The sequence below is a fragment of the Hoplias malabaricus genome, chromosome 2, assembly GCF_029633855.1.
Source record: "Hoplias malabaricus isolate fHopMal1 chromosome 2, fHopMal1.hap1, whole genome shotgun sequence".
Classification (NCBI taxonomy): Eukaryota; Metazoa; Chordata; class Actinopteri; order Characiformes; family Erythrinidae; genus Hoplias; species Hoplias malabaricus.
Window position 1 is genome coordinate 22,396,534 of NC_089801.1, and position 14,364 is coordinate 22,410,897.

Here is a 14,364-nt window from a genome sequence, read left to right on the forward strand (position 1 = left end):
GGTGCAGTATAAATGCAGTAGAGAGTCAAGGTCCTGAATGCAGTTTGAAGCAGTAAGTCCAGAAAGCCTGAGCACTACACACCTCACACTACACAGGGCTGTTCCAGCCCCAGCTCCGATCCACATGAGCGGAACGCTCCCACTCACCACAAGGGTCAGCCCCCATGGACACCAGATCAAAGCCATGTTTCTGAGGCCATTTTGGATTCACACTCTGTTTTGCAGGTCCCAACAGGGCCAGCAGTGCTGCAGCTGGACAAGGAGTGACCCACATCCATGAGCTCTGGGGTCTGGGACTGTTCCAGGGGCAGAACTTGGAGAGCAGCTGAAGTGTACACTGGCTTTAGTCCCCTTTTTAGACCCTTCTGAGCATGGAACTGGGTTCTTGAATTCTGTAAAAAATGGATTGGGAGCTTTTGGGGTTGAGCTACCATGTGACGTGAGGGGGTTGTGGCGCCCCCTAGTGACGCTTCACTTTCATGTCTCTGAGTTAGACCACGACCACTGGCACACGACCCCAACCGTGAGTGGGAGTGGTGAGAGAGTGCATGTGTACGGAGGGAGAGAGAGAGAGAGAGAGAGAGAGTCTTTTCCCGTTAGCGACCCTCGGCCTGACCCGCGGACATGTGAGTGAATCGTGAAGACAGGGGTCTGGTCAGAAATCGTTGGACACGAGCGGTTGCGATGCGTCCAGACATTTCCGCGTGTGTCTCCGTGCGCCGTCGACGGACGTAGAGCGCGCGGAGCAGCCACTAGCAGAAGCGGCTTGAGCGAAAAGTTTCTCCCGCGCGCCGCGCCTCGGGGACGGGGAGCGGGGCGATGTTCGTGCGCTCCTCCGAGCGGCGCGAGGCGACGGCATGAAGGCGGCGGCGCTGCGCTCGCGCAGAAGGCGCGCGCTTCAGCGGCTCTGCTGCGGCGCGCTCGGGCTGCTCGCGCTTGTGGGACTCGTGCGAGTCCAACACCTGACAGGTAACGAGAAAGCTGCACCATGAGGAAAACACGGTTCTTCAAGGGTTCTTTAGTGGAGGCAAGGGTTCTGTAGCCTACAGGGCAAGGAACAGTCAGAGAACCAGCTGAATGTCTGGGGAAATAGTTCTTCACGGGTTCTTTAGTAAAGCAGGTGATTCTAGAACCATGAACGCTCAAAGATCCAACCAAATGCTTGGATAATTGGTCCTTCAAGGGTTCTTAGACAAAGCTAAGGTTCCTGTATTGAACCATGAACACTATAAAAACAAACTGTACTCTTAGTAATTTTTTTTCTCTACACCTTTAACAATGTTTCCATCTTTAACAGTGTTCTTCATCAAATGTAATACCATGACATATCCAGAGACCCCGTGTCTCTAACCCCTTAAATTTGGCTCTCCAAGGGACCTTTAGAGAAGACAGTGCTTCTGTACAGCATGAGCATGCAGAAAATGAAGTTACTGGCACTTTAAGGAACGTTATTCAAAGACGGGTTCTACATATATAATTAGAGTGGAACCAAATACATTGTTTTGACTCAAAGAACCCGTTTTCAGTGCTACATAAAATGTGGAAAAATTCAAGGTTTGATCCCAATTCACAAACATACTATAGGCTACGTCAAGGACTTAAATTTGGGCTGAACGTTGGTGGGGTCAAACAAGGGGTCTGGGGGCAAACAGTCATGGGAAAGAAACGACCAACGGCTTTGTAAATATGGAAATATTAAAATATGTATGTGGCTACCAGCTGTCAGCCCAAGATGAATGTAATTATTAGCAGAATGTAAGCTTTGTCTGATTTAATGTTATTATTGATAACGTTTTGATCTCCCTCCCTCCATGAAATTACACGTACGCTAGGCTAGAAGTGTATATATGATGTACTTGACTTTGTGGTGGTGTTCCAGTTTGGTGTAGTGTGCGGTTTGGGACGAAGCCCATTCCACAACCACGTCCACACTGAGGTAACAAACGCTAAGTGTTTCATAATATGAATACCTTTACTAAAGGGCTTAGCCGCATTAGCCTACTTTTTTCCTCGGGTTTTTAGAACTGCGTGTAACCAGCTGTAAGCTGTATTAAAGAGTGCAGTGGGTGAATGGCCTCGACTCCGTGGTTGGGAGCAGAATTAGCCGCTTTATTTCTGTTTTTCCCCTCTTTTCTGACAGTTTTTGCCCAGTGTCACACCTGCGTCACACCCCTTCTAGCGCGCTTCAGATTCTGCTTCCCGCGCTCACGAGGAGCAAAGGAGAGGGAAAAAATGCGCGTGACGCCTCAGAGTGGCGGTTAAACACCAGGGTCTTATGTAAAAAGAAAAAACAAAGCTCATTCCCGCCTAAAAGTACAGAGAAAAACAACCTGTTTCTGGCACACGTAGTAACAAAACAACACAAGATCTCAACATAATCACTTTTTGTTTTTTTAAATTGTGAGAATGATCATATATTGTCTAAAAATAGTGACATTTTCTCAAAAATCAAACTACAAAAATCCAGCGCACCCTTGAGTTAAAAAATTGTCATGGGCCTGGTATGGGATTAGTGTGACAAGCCCAGGAAATCGAAGTGGTCAACGTGGACAGTGTGTTGTCTTAATGTAGAGATACATTGTTTTTTCCTGTGTCCTTCCCAAATTAACCCATTCTTGTCCCGTCTCTCATCCTGGAGGGCATCCATACCTGGTGCCTAAATTTAATCCATGGACAAAATTTGCTGCTACCCAGCTGGTGCTGCAAACATGGCCCTCACACGGGATTGATGACAAGGTATTTCTCAAATTTTTGATTTGCAGTCTCAAACTTCTGACACAAATTTATACAATAATGACTCATCCTCTTGACGTTTTGACATGTTTTTTTTATCTTTCAAAATAATAATTTTTAAAAAATGAGTCGCCTTGTGTGACTGTCTGTGAGGAGTTTGGTCTGTTCTCCCCGTGTCTGTGTGGGTTTCCTCCAGGTGCTCCACTTTCTTCACATTTCCCACTTTAGTCCAAAACATACGTAGTTAGGTGAATTGGCTACTCAAAGTGTAAATAGAATGAGAAGGTGAGTAAATGTTTGACCTGTGATGGACTGTCCCTGAACACAGTTATTCTGGACTATTCTGGACCTCCTGTACCTGATTCAGACAATGAATGAATAAATGATTGAATTCTCAAAAGTACGACTCATTAGCATTTCTTGACATAGCCATATTAATCATATTCAAGGGAAGTTAAAATTACAGCTTATTATGTCAAAGAAATGTCTTACAGTGTTTCTTTTGAAATGAGGCTTATTTTCTCAAAATGTATTGTTATAATACTCATTATTTATATATTGTAAATCATACTTTTGAGGTGCTACATTTCTGGATAATTTTCAGAAAATGTGATGCTATTTTGACATTCTAAGTCAAATAATTTAAGAAACCAAGTTATCATTTTGACATATTAATTTAACATCATAATCTTTACTGATTGATACTAAGGGTGCAATTTAGTGCAGTTCATGTTTCCAGTTGATAAAAATATGACCAGGTTTACACAATGAGAATAAGTGCATTAATCCCAGGTGCATTTATTCACATTGGTATTGATCGTGATGTGGAAAATGTAATGGTGAAAATGTTTTGCCTTATAACACTATGAGGTCATTTTTGGGGCCCAATAAGTGTCCTTTTCTTAAAACAACTGTTAAATAATAATCTCAGATATCAGGAAACAAACCAGACGTCTGGTTACTATCGCCACCCCTCTGAACAATTCTGAAATATTCTGTAAAATGGCCCATTTTACTTCAAACCACTCTGAACAATTGTGAATTTACTGAAGTAAAATGAAAAAAGGCAGACCTTGCCTAAAGGTGCGGTAATGGAGAATACAGTAGTAGGCTGTTGACTGTCTCCTTTTGTTTTTGGTGGGAGGCTCAGCCTGAACAGTGAGAAAATCATGGTAGGTATGAGGGATTAGGCCGCATGTGTGTGTGTGTGTGGACTCTAGAGACCAGGGCCCAGTTCTCCTGGAGGTAGGTCTGTCCGGTCGCGGTTCTTGTTAATTAAGAAAAAGACCAACAACAAAAAAGTACTATAAAAGCCACAGGGCACCAGCTTATCCTCCTGATTTAAAGCAGGGAGAGAACGTGAAGGAATCAAAAGAGGGAAAGCAATGCAGAAAAGCAGATAATAAGCAATTCATATCAATGCAGTCCAAACAAAACACAGCATCCCCGTTTTTGTCCTGATTTCCATTTTTCTACACCATTTGAACACATCAACTGCTCATTACAATGGAATAAATCTTTAGAACTTAAGGACCAATAGAAATGCTTCCACATGTACTTTTTTCTGGACAGTGACAATGTGGAAGTGTGCTAGGAGTCGAGTATGATGTATTATTGGACTTGACACACTTACCACTCTTCCTCTTTTCAAAGTGAACAGCTGGCTGCCCCATGGGTCAATGAGATCAAACTTCACAGAGTACTCGTGCTGGTCAAGGCCACATCCTGAATCCAGTCTAACGGACAGAGGGAGCTGACCCTTTTAGTCAGGGTTTGGCTGAGATTCTGGACATATGGGTCCCCGGGTCCATATACGTTAGCTTTAGCCAGAATGGAGTCCAAATTTCAGCCTAGTGCTTCCAAATAATGACTTGCTTTTGGATGTGTGGAACCGAGTGGTGTTTGTGATCCAAACTAACTGCTCAGTATCAGTACCTGACATCATGAATGATCTCATTATTTGCAGAGTGCAACCAAATCCTCACAGCAATGTTCCAAAATCTAGTCTAGAAGTGAGAGTGAAACCTTGTACTGCAGCAAAGAAGGGCAAAATAGGTTGTACTTCATTTGATGAATGTCCACATACTTTTGGCTGTATAGTGTATCAGGGTCCCATGTTATCAGATTACATTTACGCTTGCAGGAATTAATTCAGGACTGCTACACTACACTATGTTAAAAGACGAAAGTACAAACCTGACATAGCTTCTTTTGACTGGACGGTTTCATTCTGTCCTTTTTGCTTAAAGGGAACATCACAGTGTATTGTATAGGCCTCGGCTCAAACTCCAATCTTCAAAACGAGTTGTAATTCATCCCCAAAAGCAAATCCAGACCCAAGCTGTCGCCATACTGCTTTGTTTACTGCAAGTGATTGTGTTCTCATATGGAGTGTCATGTGAAGCTAACCCCACCATCTGCTTCCCACCATTCACCTGTTTACATCTTCACAGGGTTCAAGGGTCAGCTGCAGCAAAACAACTGGACGATACACCGATCAACCATGACATTATGACCCCCTCCTTGTTTCTACATTCACTGTCACTACATTCTCTCAGCTCCACTGACCATTCAGGAGCACGTTGTAGTTCTACAATTACAGACTGTAGTCTGTATTTTGCTTCTTTTCACCCTCTTCTTCAATGGTCAGGAGCCCCACAGAGCAGGTATGATTTGGGATGCGCGTCAGTGACACTGATTTGGTGGTGGATCAGACACGGCAGCGTTCTTAGCCTTCAGGTCGTTTGATTACACAAGTCAAGTTTGTTAGTATTAATGAGTCCAACCTTTGTCTTCATTACGGCTCAGTCTGGTCTCTATGAGAACTGCTTCATAGTGGACTTCTGGCTACTCTGTGTGGAATATCAGCCTTAAAACATTTATAAAAAAACAAATGTAGGACTAATCCTAATGTAAACTTCATTTTAACCCTACCTTTAATGCTGAATTTAATCCTAAACCTAAATCCTAAACCTAAATCTAAGCTCCAAAATGTTAGAAACAACGGCATTTTGTGTTTGTTTAACACAATTGCTAACAACCTAAACCTAACGTTAATCCCGAAACATAAACATAATTCTAACCCTTAAAGGCAATGTGGACCATTCTGGAGAACTACAGTTTTCACCATAAAACTCCCTTTTGTGTTTGTTTTCATTCAGAAGCTCTGCAACTTTTAAGGTGGAATGGTATGTTTCAGTAAGAAGCCGACTGTACCTTTCCTGTGTTTGAAGTTTAAATTGTCTGTACATTTTTATTCATTGTTTAAATTACCAAAGAATCTCATTTTTAATGTGAGCTGTTTAGTTTTGTCTACTTTCATGGAAAGTAAGTGGTCAGATTCTGTTCCACCTTAAGTAATACACTTGAAACATTAATTCATTGTCTATAACCACTTATCCAATTCAGGGTCGCGGTCCTTGGGTGCAAGGCAGGAACACACCCTGGAGGGGGCGCCAGTCCTTCACAGGGTGACACACACTCACACCTCTGGCCACTATTGCGTCACCAATCCACCTACCAAGGAAACCCACGCAGACGTGGGGAGAACACACTAAACTCACAGACCCCACAACCCCAGGATCCTGGAGCTGTGTGACTATGACACTACCTGCTGCGCCACCGTGCCACCCACATTTGAAACAGCTAACATAGTTCAATATTACCTACCTATGAAGCAGGAATAACACAATATCCTTGAGCCTTTTCATGCTTTTTGTTGCTCGAAGGTCTCTTCACTATCTAAAAGCCTCCAGATGCGGATTCTTGGTCACGGCGGAGAGACAAAACCTGAACCAGTTCGATTAAGACAGTTAGGGTTTCTTGACTTTGCCACATCCTTTTCAGACCCATAGCACTGGGTTCATCTGTTCAATCTCCCATTGCACGGATGGACACAGCTGTGGAGTTGTTAAGATAGAAAGCAAGAGTGGAGCGTGATTTCTCCCAGCTCTCGCTTACCTGGTTTTCTGATTGGATCAAGGCTGTGACAAGTCTTGCATGGTCCCATTTCATTTGTATGTTCTGATGCTTTTTGAGCTCTGGATCTGTTCTAGGAGCAGTTCTGAGTGAATGGGTATCGTTAAATAATGTTTACAATATACGAATGGTAATAAACGATCCCTGGACTTTCATTCGTGTCCCATTTGACCTTCTGCGGGATCTTGTAATCTCCAAGAGTATCGATATCTCACACCAGGCCGTCTGTCCGTCTGAGAGTGGAGTTCAAGGTGGAAACATCTGCCCTGAGGCTAGCTTTCTTCTCTCAGACTCATGCCTTGACCAGACAGAGTGGGAAAAGTTATGTCTAGATTGTATTGTGTGTAATATGAATGAATATAGCTCTTGAATGGTGGCTGTACTGATGCTGTTCTGTTACTTACACAAAGCAGGAGATGACTGTACTGGCTTCTGATTGAAGCCTTCTTGAGATTATATTCATTCATTTATTCATAGCTGCGTCATACTGGTCAAGGTCATGGTGGTTTTGTAGCCCATTTGGAAACATACATTGGCATCATACACTCACCCAGTCACTCACACATTCTCTCCCACACACACACACACCTGTGGACCATTTTAAAAATTCATCCAGTCACTCACACCAGTGGACAATTTCACACACTCACCCTGTCACACACTCACACACACACCTGTGGACCATTTTAAAAATTCATCCAGTCACTCAAACACACATTTGGACATTGTCACACACTCATCCAGTCACTCATTGACTCACCTGTGGAAAATTTCATACAATCACTTACACACTCACACATTCACTAACCTGTGGAAAATTTCACACATTCACCCAGGCACTCACTCACACACACACTCATTCACAATGCTCCGTCCTATGAGACGGAGAGCTCTGAAGACCCCCGGGCGTGGTGCTGTGGAGCAGTGGACCTGGAGAGATTGAGTACTGTCCAGTAGTTTTGGAAACAGCCGTAATGCTTACACCTGAATATCTCAGAGGGCCTTCACTAAACTTACTTCAATCATGGCTGGCACCCGCTTAGGGGACCCCCTCTGTGGAGCATTAACTGGTTCATTCAGGGTCTGCACAGCAATTGCACTTTGTGTTTGTTGCTCCCTGGTAGTAAAAAAGTGACAATAGCTTCTTTAAGGAACTCACCCAGAGCTTTTCTTCAAACTCGGACGCTGGCTGTAAACTGCTACACAGAATCATTAATCATCCACCAGAGCCCCCTTAAGAGCGTGCGCTTAATATGCGTGTGATGTTCGGGCTCATTTGACTTGCATATATCCCACGCCTCCCACATGAAAGAGGCCGCTCCGTTCTTGACCAAAAGTGACCAGCGCCCCGGCCCCCGGTGCAAACAAAAAAGAACCACCACAGGCTGCTACCTGATGATCATTAAACAGATAGGAATAAAAGAACAAACTGTTCCCGTCCCCAGCCCCCCCCCCCCCCCCTTCTCTCTCTGTCTCTCATTCTTCTTCTTCTCTTTCTTCTTACTCTCTCTCTCTTTATCATTCTCTCCCTCTCACACTCTCTGTTTCTCCATCTCTCACTCACTCTTTTTTATTCTCATTTTTTCTTTCTACATCTCTCTTTCTTTCTATCCCTCACTCTCTCTCCCTCCGGCCTTCTCTCTACCTTACACTCGTCCTCTCTCTCTCTCTCTCTCTATCTATCTATCTAGCTCCACCTCTCCACCTTTCTCTCACTCTTTATTTTGCTCTCTTTCTGTTTCTCCATCTCTCTCTTACTCTTTATTGTTCTCACATTTTCTCTTTATCTCTCTCTCTCTCTCTCCATCTCTCTCACTTTCACTTTATGCCACACTCTGTCTCCCTCCTTCTTTGTTATCTCACACTCTTCTCTTTCACACACACACACAAACACTCTCAGTCTACCTCTCTCAGTGTGTCACTCTCTCTCTATCCTCTCTCCATCATTTGTGTATCATTTCTTATATGACTTGAATAAGCAGAGCCACCTTGGTCCAGTTAAATTTCATCTCTGTGTGTGGCATCGCAGCCATGTTTCATCTTTATTTTCCATGGCCCACGAAGGAGGGAGTGTAGTAAAAACACACTGTTGATTTTTTCCATATATAGCTTGGCAAAACGGGCGTCCAAATAAAGCCCATCCTATTGAGAGAGAGAGAGACAGATAAGGGACCAGGTTTTCCTCCACAAAGGCACTACACAGACTCCTGAGGTCCCTCTCTCTTTATCCCAATCTACGCTGTGATACACAAACTTAACCCGCGACTACAAGAAAATCAGTCATTCAAAAAGTACAAAATATGTGGGAAAGAAAATATATCAGCCCTGAGTCTCATCCAGAAATCAGCCTGGAATTTCCTGCTGATGCAAATCAAAATGGCTTCCATTGCTGAAGTGTTGTTTTTTGCAGCACTCATCAAAATTTAATTTACAAAAAAACAGCCCCATAGTTATATCCTGCTCCACCAACTTCCATGTTCTGTAGCCATATTTTCCCCACACTTCCAAAGTTGGATGCACATTGTGTCAGTCTGCAATGTTCAAGTCTGAGCTCCTGGTTCATTGTAGCTTTCAAGCTTCTGTTGTGTCTATTTCCGTTTCACTGTAACAGTGACTGGACAGCTCCACATCCTTTCAGACCAGTAATGGTGGGCTGTCTTGTCACAGAGGAAGAAGCAACACAAAGACCTTGGGTGTGTTCAGACCTGAAGTTGGCATCATTTCCTCCTGGCTCTTAGGTGAAGATCAAAGCATGGAGTGTAGTGCATCTGAAACGCAGTATTGTCCACTCCAAAACTGTAAAAACTAAATTCCATTTTGCTCCGCTGAAACCTGCACACCTAATTCAGGTAGCTGAGTGTTTTCAGGAATGAACTGGCAACTGGAAAAGAAACTGAAACTAGAGCCTGGCTGGGTGTCCATGGTCCAGACTGGCAACATCTGTTCATTACCTTGATAAATGCGTATTTAAATCTGTTTGTTTAATCTTGAGCTCAGTTTAAAAACATGCCACCGAGACCGAAATCCCCCTGTTCAAAAGCTACAGTTTTTGGCAACCCTTTAAATACGATGCAAACTAATAGGCTGCCATTTCTTGCAGGTTTGAGAATTTGTTTTGTCATAGCTTTTGAAGAGAAGAGCAAATTTCATTATATTAAGAGTAGAATAACTGTGTTAAAATCAATGTAAATTATTGCTATATATTTACTGTTATAGACAGGGTACAGGTTTCAGTAAATACACAGGTGAACCAACTTGTTTTTGCACTTATTTATAATAATTATGGAGTAATTATCATGACATATAAAGGTAAAAAGTGAAGTTGATGAACATTCATTGAAAGATGTTGTACAGCTACAATCTATCTTTAAGATTGATTAAATGACCAGTTGTTACGTTGTTGTTGCATGTGTTTTTAAACTACCACACAGCTATTAGGTCCTGAAATAATTCTTCCTGCTAGAGGATCCTGTGATTGTAAAAGAAGCAGAATGTGCAACCAACTACCAAAGCTAAACTTTGAAAGAGTATATAGACTTCTATCCTGATTTCTTTGGAATGGAAAGCTATTAAAATTAACTTCTTGTTCCAAATGATCCATGTCCACCAAACATTACTACACCAGAGCACTGGCCTATTGATTTAACATGTCATAATATTTAGCTGTAATTACTGGGTAATAGCATGTGATTACTCATTGATTTGTGTCCAAAGCAAAGTGGGACCTACTGTCATAATACACAGTGGCGTGTTTCAAAGTGCCAGCGTGAATCACCAGGGAAAACATGGACGTGACTCACGCCCACTACCAAGCTGCAATATTCGCCTCATGCTTTTTATTCCCCTTGACTTGATGAGTGAGTGGAATTAGTCTGAGCGTGGCTGGAAACACTACTCATACTCCAAAGCTTTCTCAAGCACATTTTTCACAGAGAAATGTAACAAATGTGCATCTGTGGTGAGAGCCCAATGTGAATAGTGTTAAAATCTATTGTGTAAGTGCTTGTTTTGCTTTGTGTCGAGAGCAGGCTGTCACATATTTTATTAAAAGACCATTCCCAGGATTTGTGTGTACTTCACAGTGTGTACTAAATAGATTTGTGGATGTTTGTGGGATTTTCTGACTGCTAAACCTGACCCCAGCCCTAGCCCTACACATGACCATAACTGTAATTCCTAACCATAATCTAAAACTAAATCACAATGTGTTATAATACTATTGATCAACAAACAAAAACTAAACACTGATAATTGACCTGTTCTTTCTGACCTGAAAACAGAAAATCACAAGGAAATAAAAACAAGAAACAGCTTCATTTGTTTACTGTTGTCAGGGAAACGAGCAGCTTGGCATAATAGTCAAGAGGAATCGACTCCTAAAGAATCGAATCTTCATCTGGGACTTGCTTTTATCAACGGTTGGCGGTTGATTCATAGAGATGAATCTCTTGGAGTCGGCTCAGTCTCAGTTTGCAATGCCTTTTGCAGAGCACTTCAAACTTAAAACGTTGATGTTAAATTGGTGGCAAAAATATTAAAAAAATAAAGTGACCGTATTTTTGAATGTTTTTAAATGTAAGGTGACTAATAAGCTATAATTATTTTTTTTATGACAGTTAGTAATAAATATTACCTCTAAAATATTTAGCTAAAAATACATGACTAAAATGAGACAAATTTATGTTTAATTTACTAAATCTAGACTAAAATATTTTCACAACCAAACTTAACCAACAATTATTAAATTACTAAAATGAGAATAAATTTAATACCCATTTTAGTCAAAAATAAAAAATAAAAACAAGTCGATGCTAGAATTAACACTGATCATAGCCCTAAACGTTAACCTCACTCTGACCCTAACCATAGAGTAAGCTAGGGTCCCAAAGGTTAGAAACAGCAGTGTTTTGTGTTTGTGTATCACTCTCACTGACGCCTAACTCTTTACACCACTTTGACTGATCCTAAAGACAGTGGATGGAGATCCACAAGTCGAATGAGCACGATACTGGGGATCTTTGTAGCCATCTAACTGACACTTGGCATTAGGCATGAGTGTATTCTCATGGACAGCTGCTCCACAGCTTCTCATTTTATTAGAAGGGGCCTCTAAATTGGTGAATGAACGACAGATGTGACAGAAATGTGATTAATTTGTCACATTTCTGTGTGGTTTTTCAACATGTTTGATTTTAGAATTAAAAGGTAAGCTGATGTCTGATGTCTGTAGAGAAGCATCTTCTTTCATTGTTCATTTAGTCAAGGCTTGTTGTCTCTTGCTGCTCTCACAGAGACAGAGCCCTCGGGGACGGATCCAGCTGAAGACATCAGTCCTGACTGGTCCAGACGCAAACTGATGCAGGATGGAATCGAGAACCACACCATAGAGCTGCCTCGAGCAGGTGAGAAAAACCTCCTGAGGGTCTTTAAAGCTAGGGCTGTCATGGTCATGAAATTTTAGCTGAGGATTATTTCTCATAACTGCGATTAACGACTTGTCTGTTTATGTCACCCACTGTTTAAAGGGGACATGTAAAAACTCCTTTGTTAGTAGTGTGTGTGGCTGGAGCCTTCCAACACACACACACACACACACACACACACACACTTTGAAAAAAATACTACCCAGTTCATGTATGTGCTGTAGTTGATGTTGTTCTTTCTTGATGGTGAGCTGTGTGTCTCACTCACATTGATGTTAACCTGTATTGTTGATGCCAAACAGCTCCAGGGTCCTAGAGATTTGAGTTTTCTTTCTTCAAATCACTGTCTGTAAGGAGTGTGTTCTTTTTGTATCTGCATGGGTTTCTTCTGGCTGCTTTGCTCCCATAGTCCAAAATCGCATGCTGGATTGGCTGTGTGAAATTGTCCACAGGTGTGCAAGTGTCTGAGTGAGTGTGTGAAACTGTCCTCTGTGTATGCGAGCGATTGGGAGAGTGTTTGAAACTGTCCTGAAGTGTGAGTAACTGGGTGAATGTGTACGAATTGTCATAAAAACGGAGGCGTTGGCTGCTAGTTTTTTATTTCTCCTCAAGTTGTTCCTGAATGCACTTTTTACTGAAGTAATAGTTTTGCTTTAGTACAAATTAAGGCCACGCTACTCCAGGTCATAGTCATATGGTTTGAAATGAATATGACCATGAGAGTGCAGCTTAAGGAAGAGTTGCCTTGTGTCTGTCTGGGCATGTGTCTGTATATAACTGTTTGGGGTTTTAGCTCTGTGCGTGTTGGATTATGCTCTCAAAACAGGAGGCAAACAGTAGTCGACAAACTATGGACTTTCCTAATGTCTAAGCTCAGTAAGGTAAACTTGGCTTCTTCGCAAGGGAAAGTTTGTGGAGAGTGTGCCAGACATGTGCTGAGAAGAGATGAGAAAGAGAGAGAGAGAGAGAGAGAGAGAGAGAGAGAGAGAGAGAGAGAGCGAGAGAGAGAAGACAAGTAAACAGAACAAGTTATAAAGAACGTGACAGAAGGAATACATCAGAACAGGTACTGTGTTGTCACAAGGCTTCACCGAGTATAAACTATAATAAAAAGTATACAGCCACAACCAGCAGCTCTCTTGGTGCATCTGTTTCTTCAGCTCATAAGGTGGTTAGTGGTCCACAGGCCAACTGGAAATATACAGACCAAAGCTCAGGGGTGGGGTGTACTCAATGTCAAGGTTTATTGTACTCTAGAAAATATATGTCTTTATCCGATGTCTTATTTGTTCAGCTCAGGTTTGTAGGTTTTTCACAGAAATGGGGACTCGAGTCAGTGCCTCAAATCACAAGAGACTTAAAGCTAATGATAAACTCGAGACTTCGAAGATGCAGAGACAAGACTCAGGCTACATCCCATAATCTGTCAAGGGCACTATGTGGGGTTTAGAGCACTGGGGACAAGGTGAAAATGTTCCCGACAAGAGAAGCTCCTCCCTTTTCATTTCCTATTGGATTGTGAGACAATAGTGTCCATCATTTCCACACTCAAAAATAAAACTGGTTCTATGTATGCACAGTGTTTTTTGTTTGTTTGTTTGTTTTTATTTTAGTATACTCAACTTTAGCCCATTCATATTGGATTAGTTTTTCAGGGGAACACCTGTGATAAATATTTTACATGCGTCCTCTGTGATAAAACTCTCGCATCCGGATGACAATGAAAAACTGGAGGATGAGCCAGTTTTTAGTTCCCAAATAAGATTGTTGTCACATGTTTAGAAGTAATATAACTGCAGCTGCCATTATATGTTAATCCTTCTTCTGATGACACTCTCCCAGGTGAAGTCAGTAGAACTTTTAACTCCTAACTATTTCTTCCATTTTCATATTGTTTCACTGGTTAGAAAATCTTTTCTGGGTGTATCTATGGAAACGTGCACTCAGAGGCTAAATACGGTATGCAGCAGTGCCCAAACTCTGACAAGATCTGCCTGTTCAAATGCAGAGATTTGCATCCGGAGAGGATTAAAATGATCAGACATGGAATATTCTCTGAGGAAATCAGGGAAAAACACAGACATGGTCATTTTGAGCAGTAATAAAATACTCAAACACTTATTTCAGACTTCAAACTCAAGTGACTCCAGATATGTTACCCCAGACATTTGAACCCCAAGGAGACACAAGGCTTAAAGACTTGAAGCTAAACGCTGCACATCTGAAAAAC

At 42.0% G+C, this 14,364-nt stretch overlaps 1 protein-coding gene across 1 annotated transcript in view; it reads left to right on the forward strand.

Annotated features, from left to right (window-relative positions):
• The first annotated feature begins 549 nt into the window (after positions 1-549).
• Positions 550-14,364, forward strand: part of LOC136686757 (sodium/potassium/calcium exchanger 3) — a 53,785-nt gene continuing 39,970 nt past the window's right edge. Inside the window, exons 1-2 of the mRNA XM_066660713.1 lie at positions 550-969; positions 12,003-12,113. Of these exons, the coding sequence (XP_066516810.1) occupies positions 858-969; positions 12,003-12,113 (223 nt within the window). The 5' untranslated portion in view covers positions 550-857. The remainder of the gene's footprint in view (positions 970-12,002; positions 12,114-14,364) is intronic.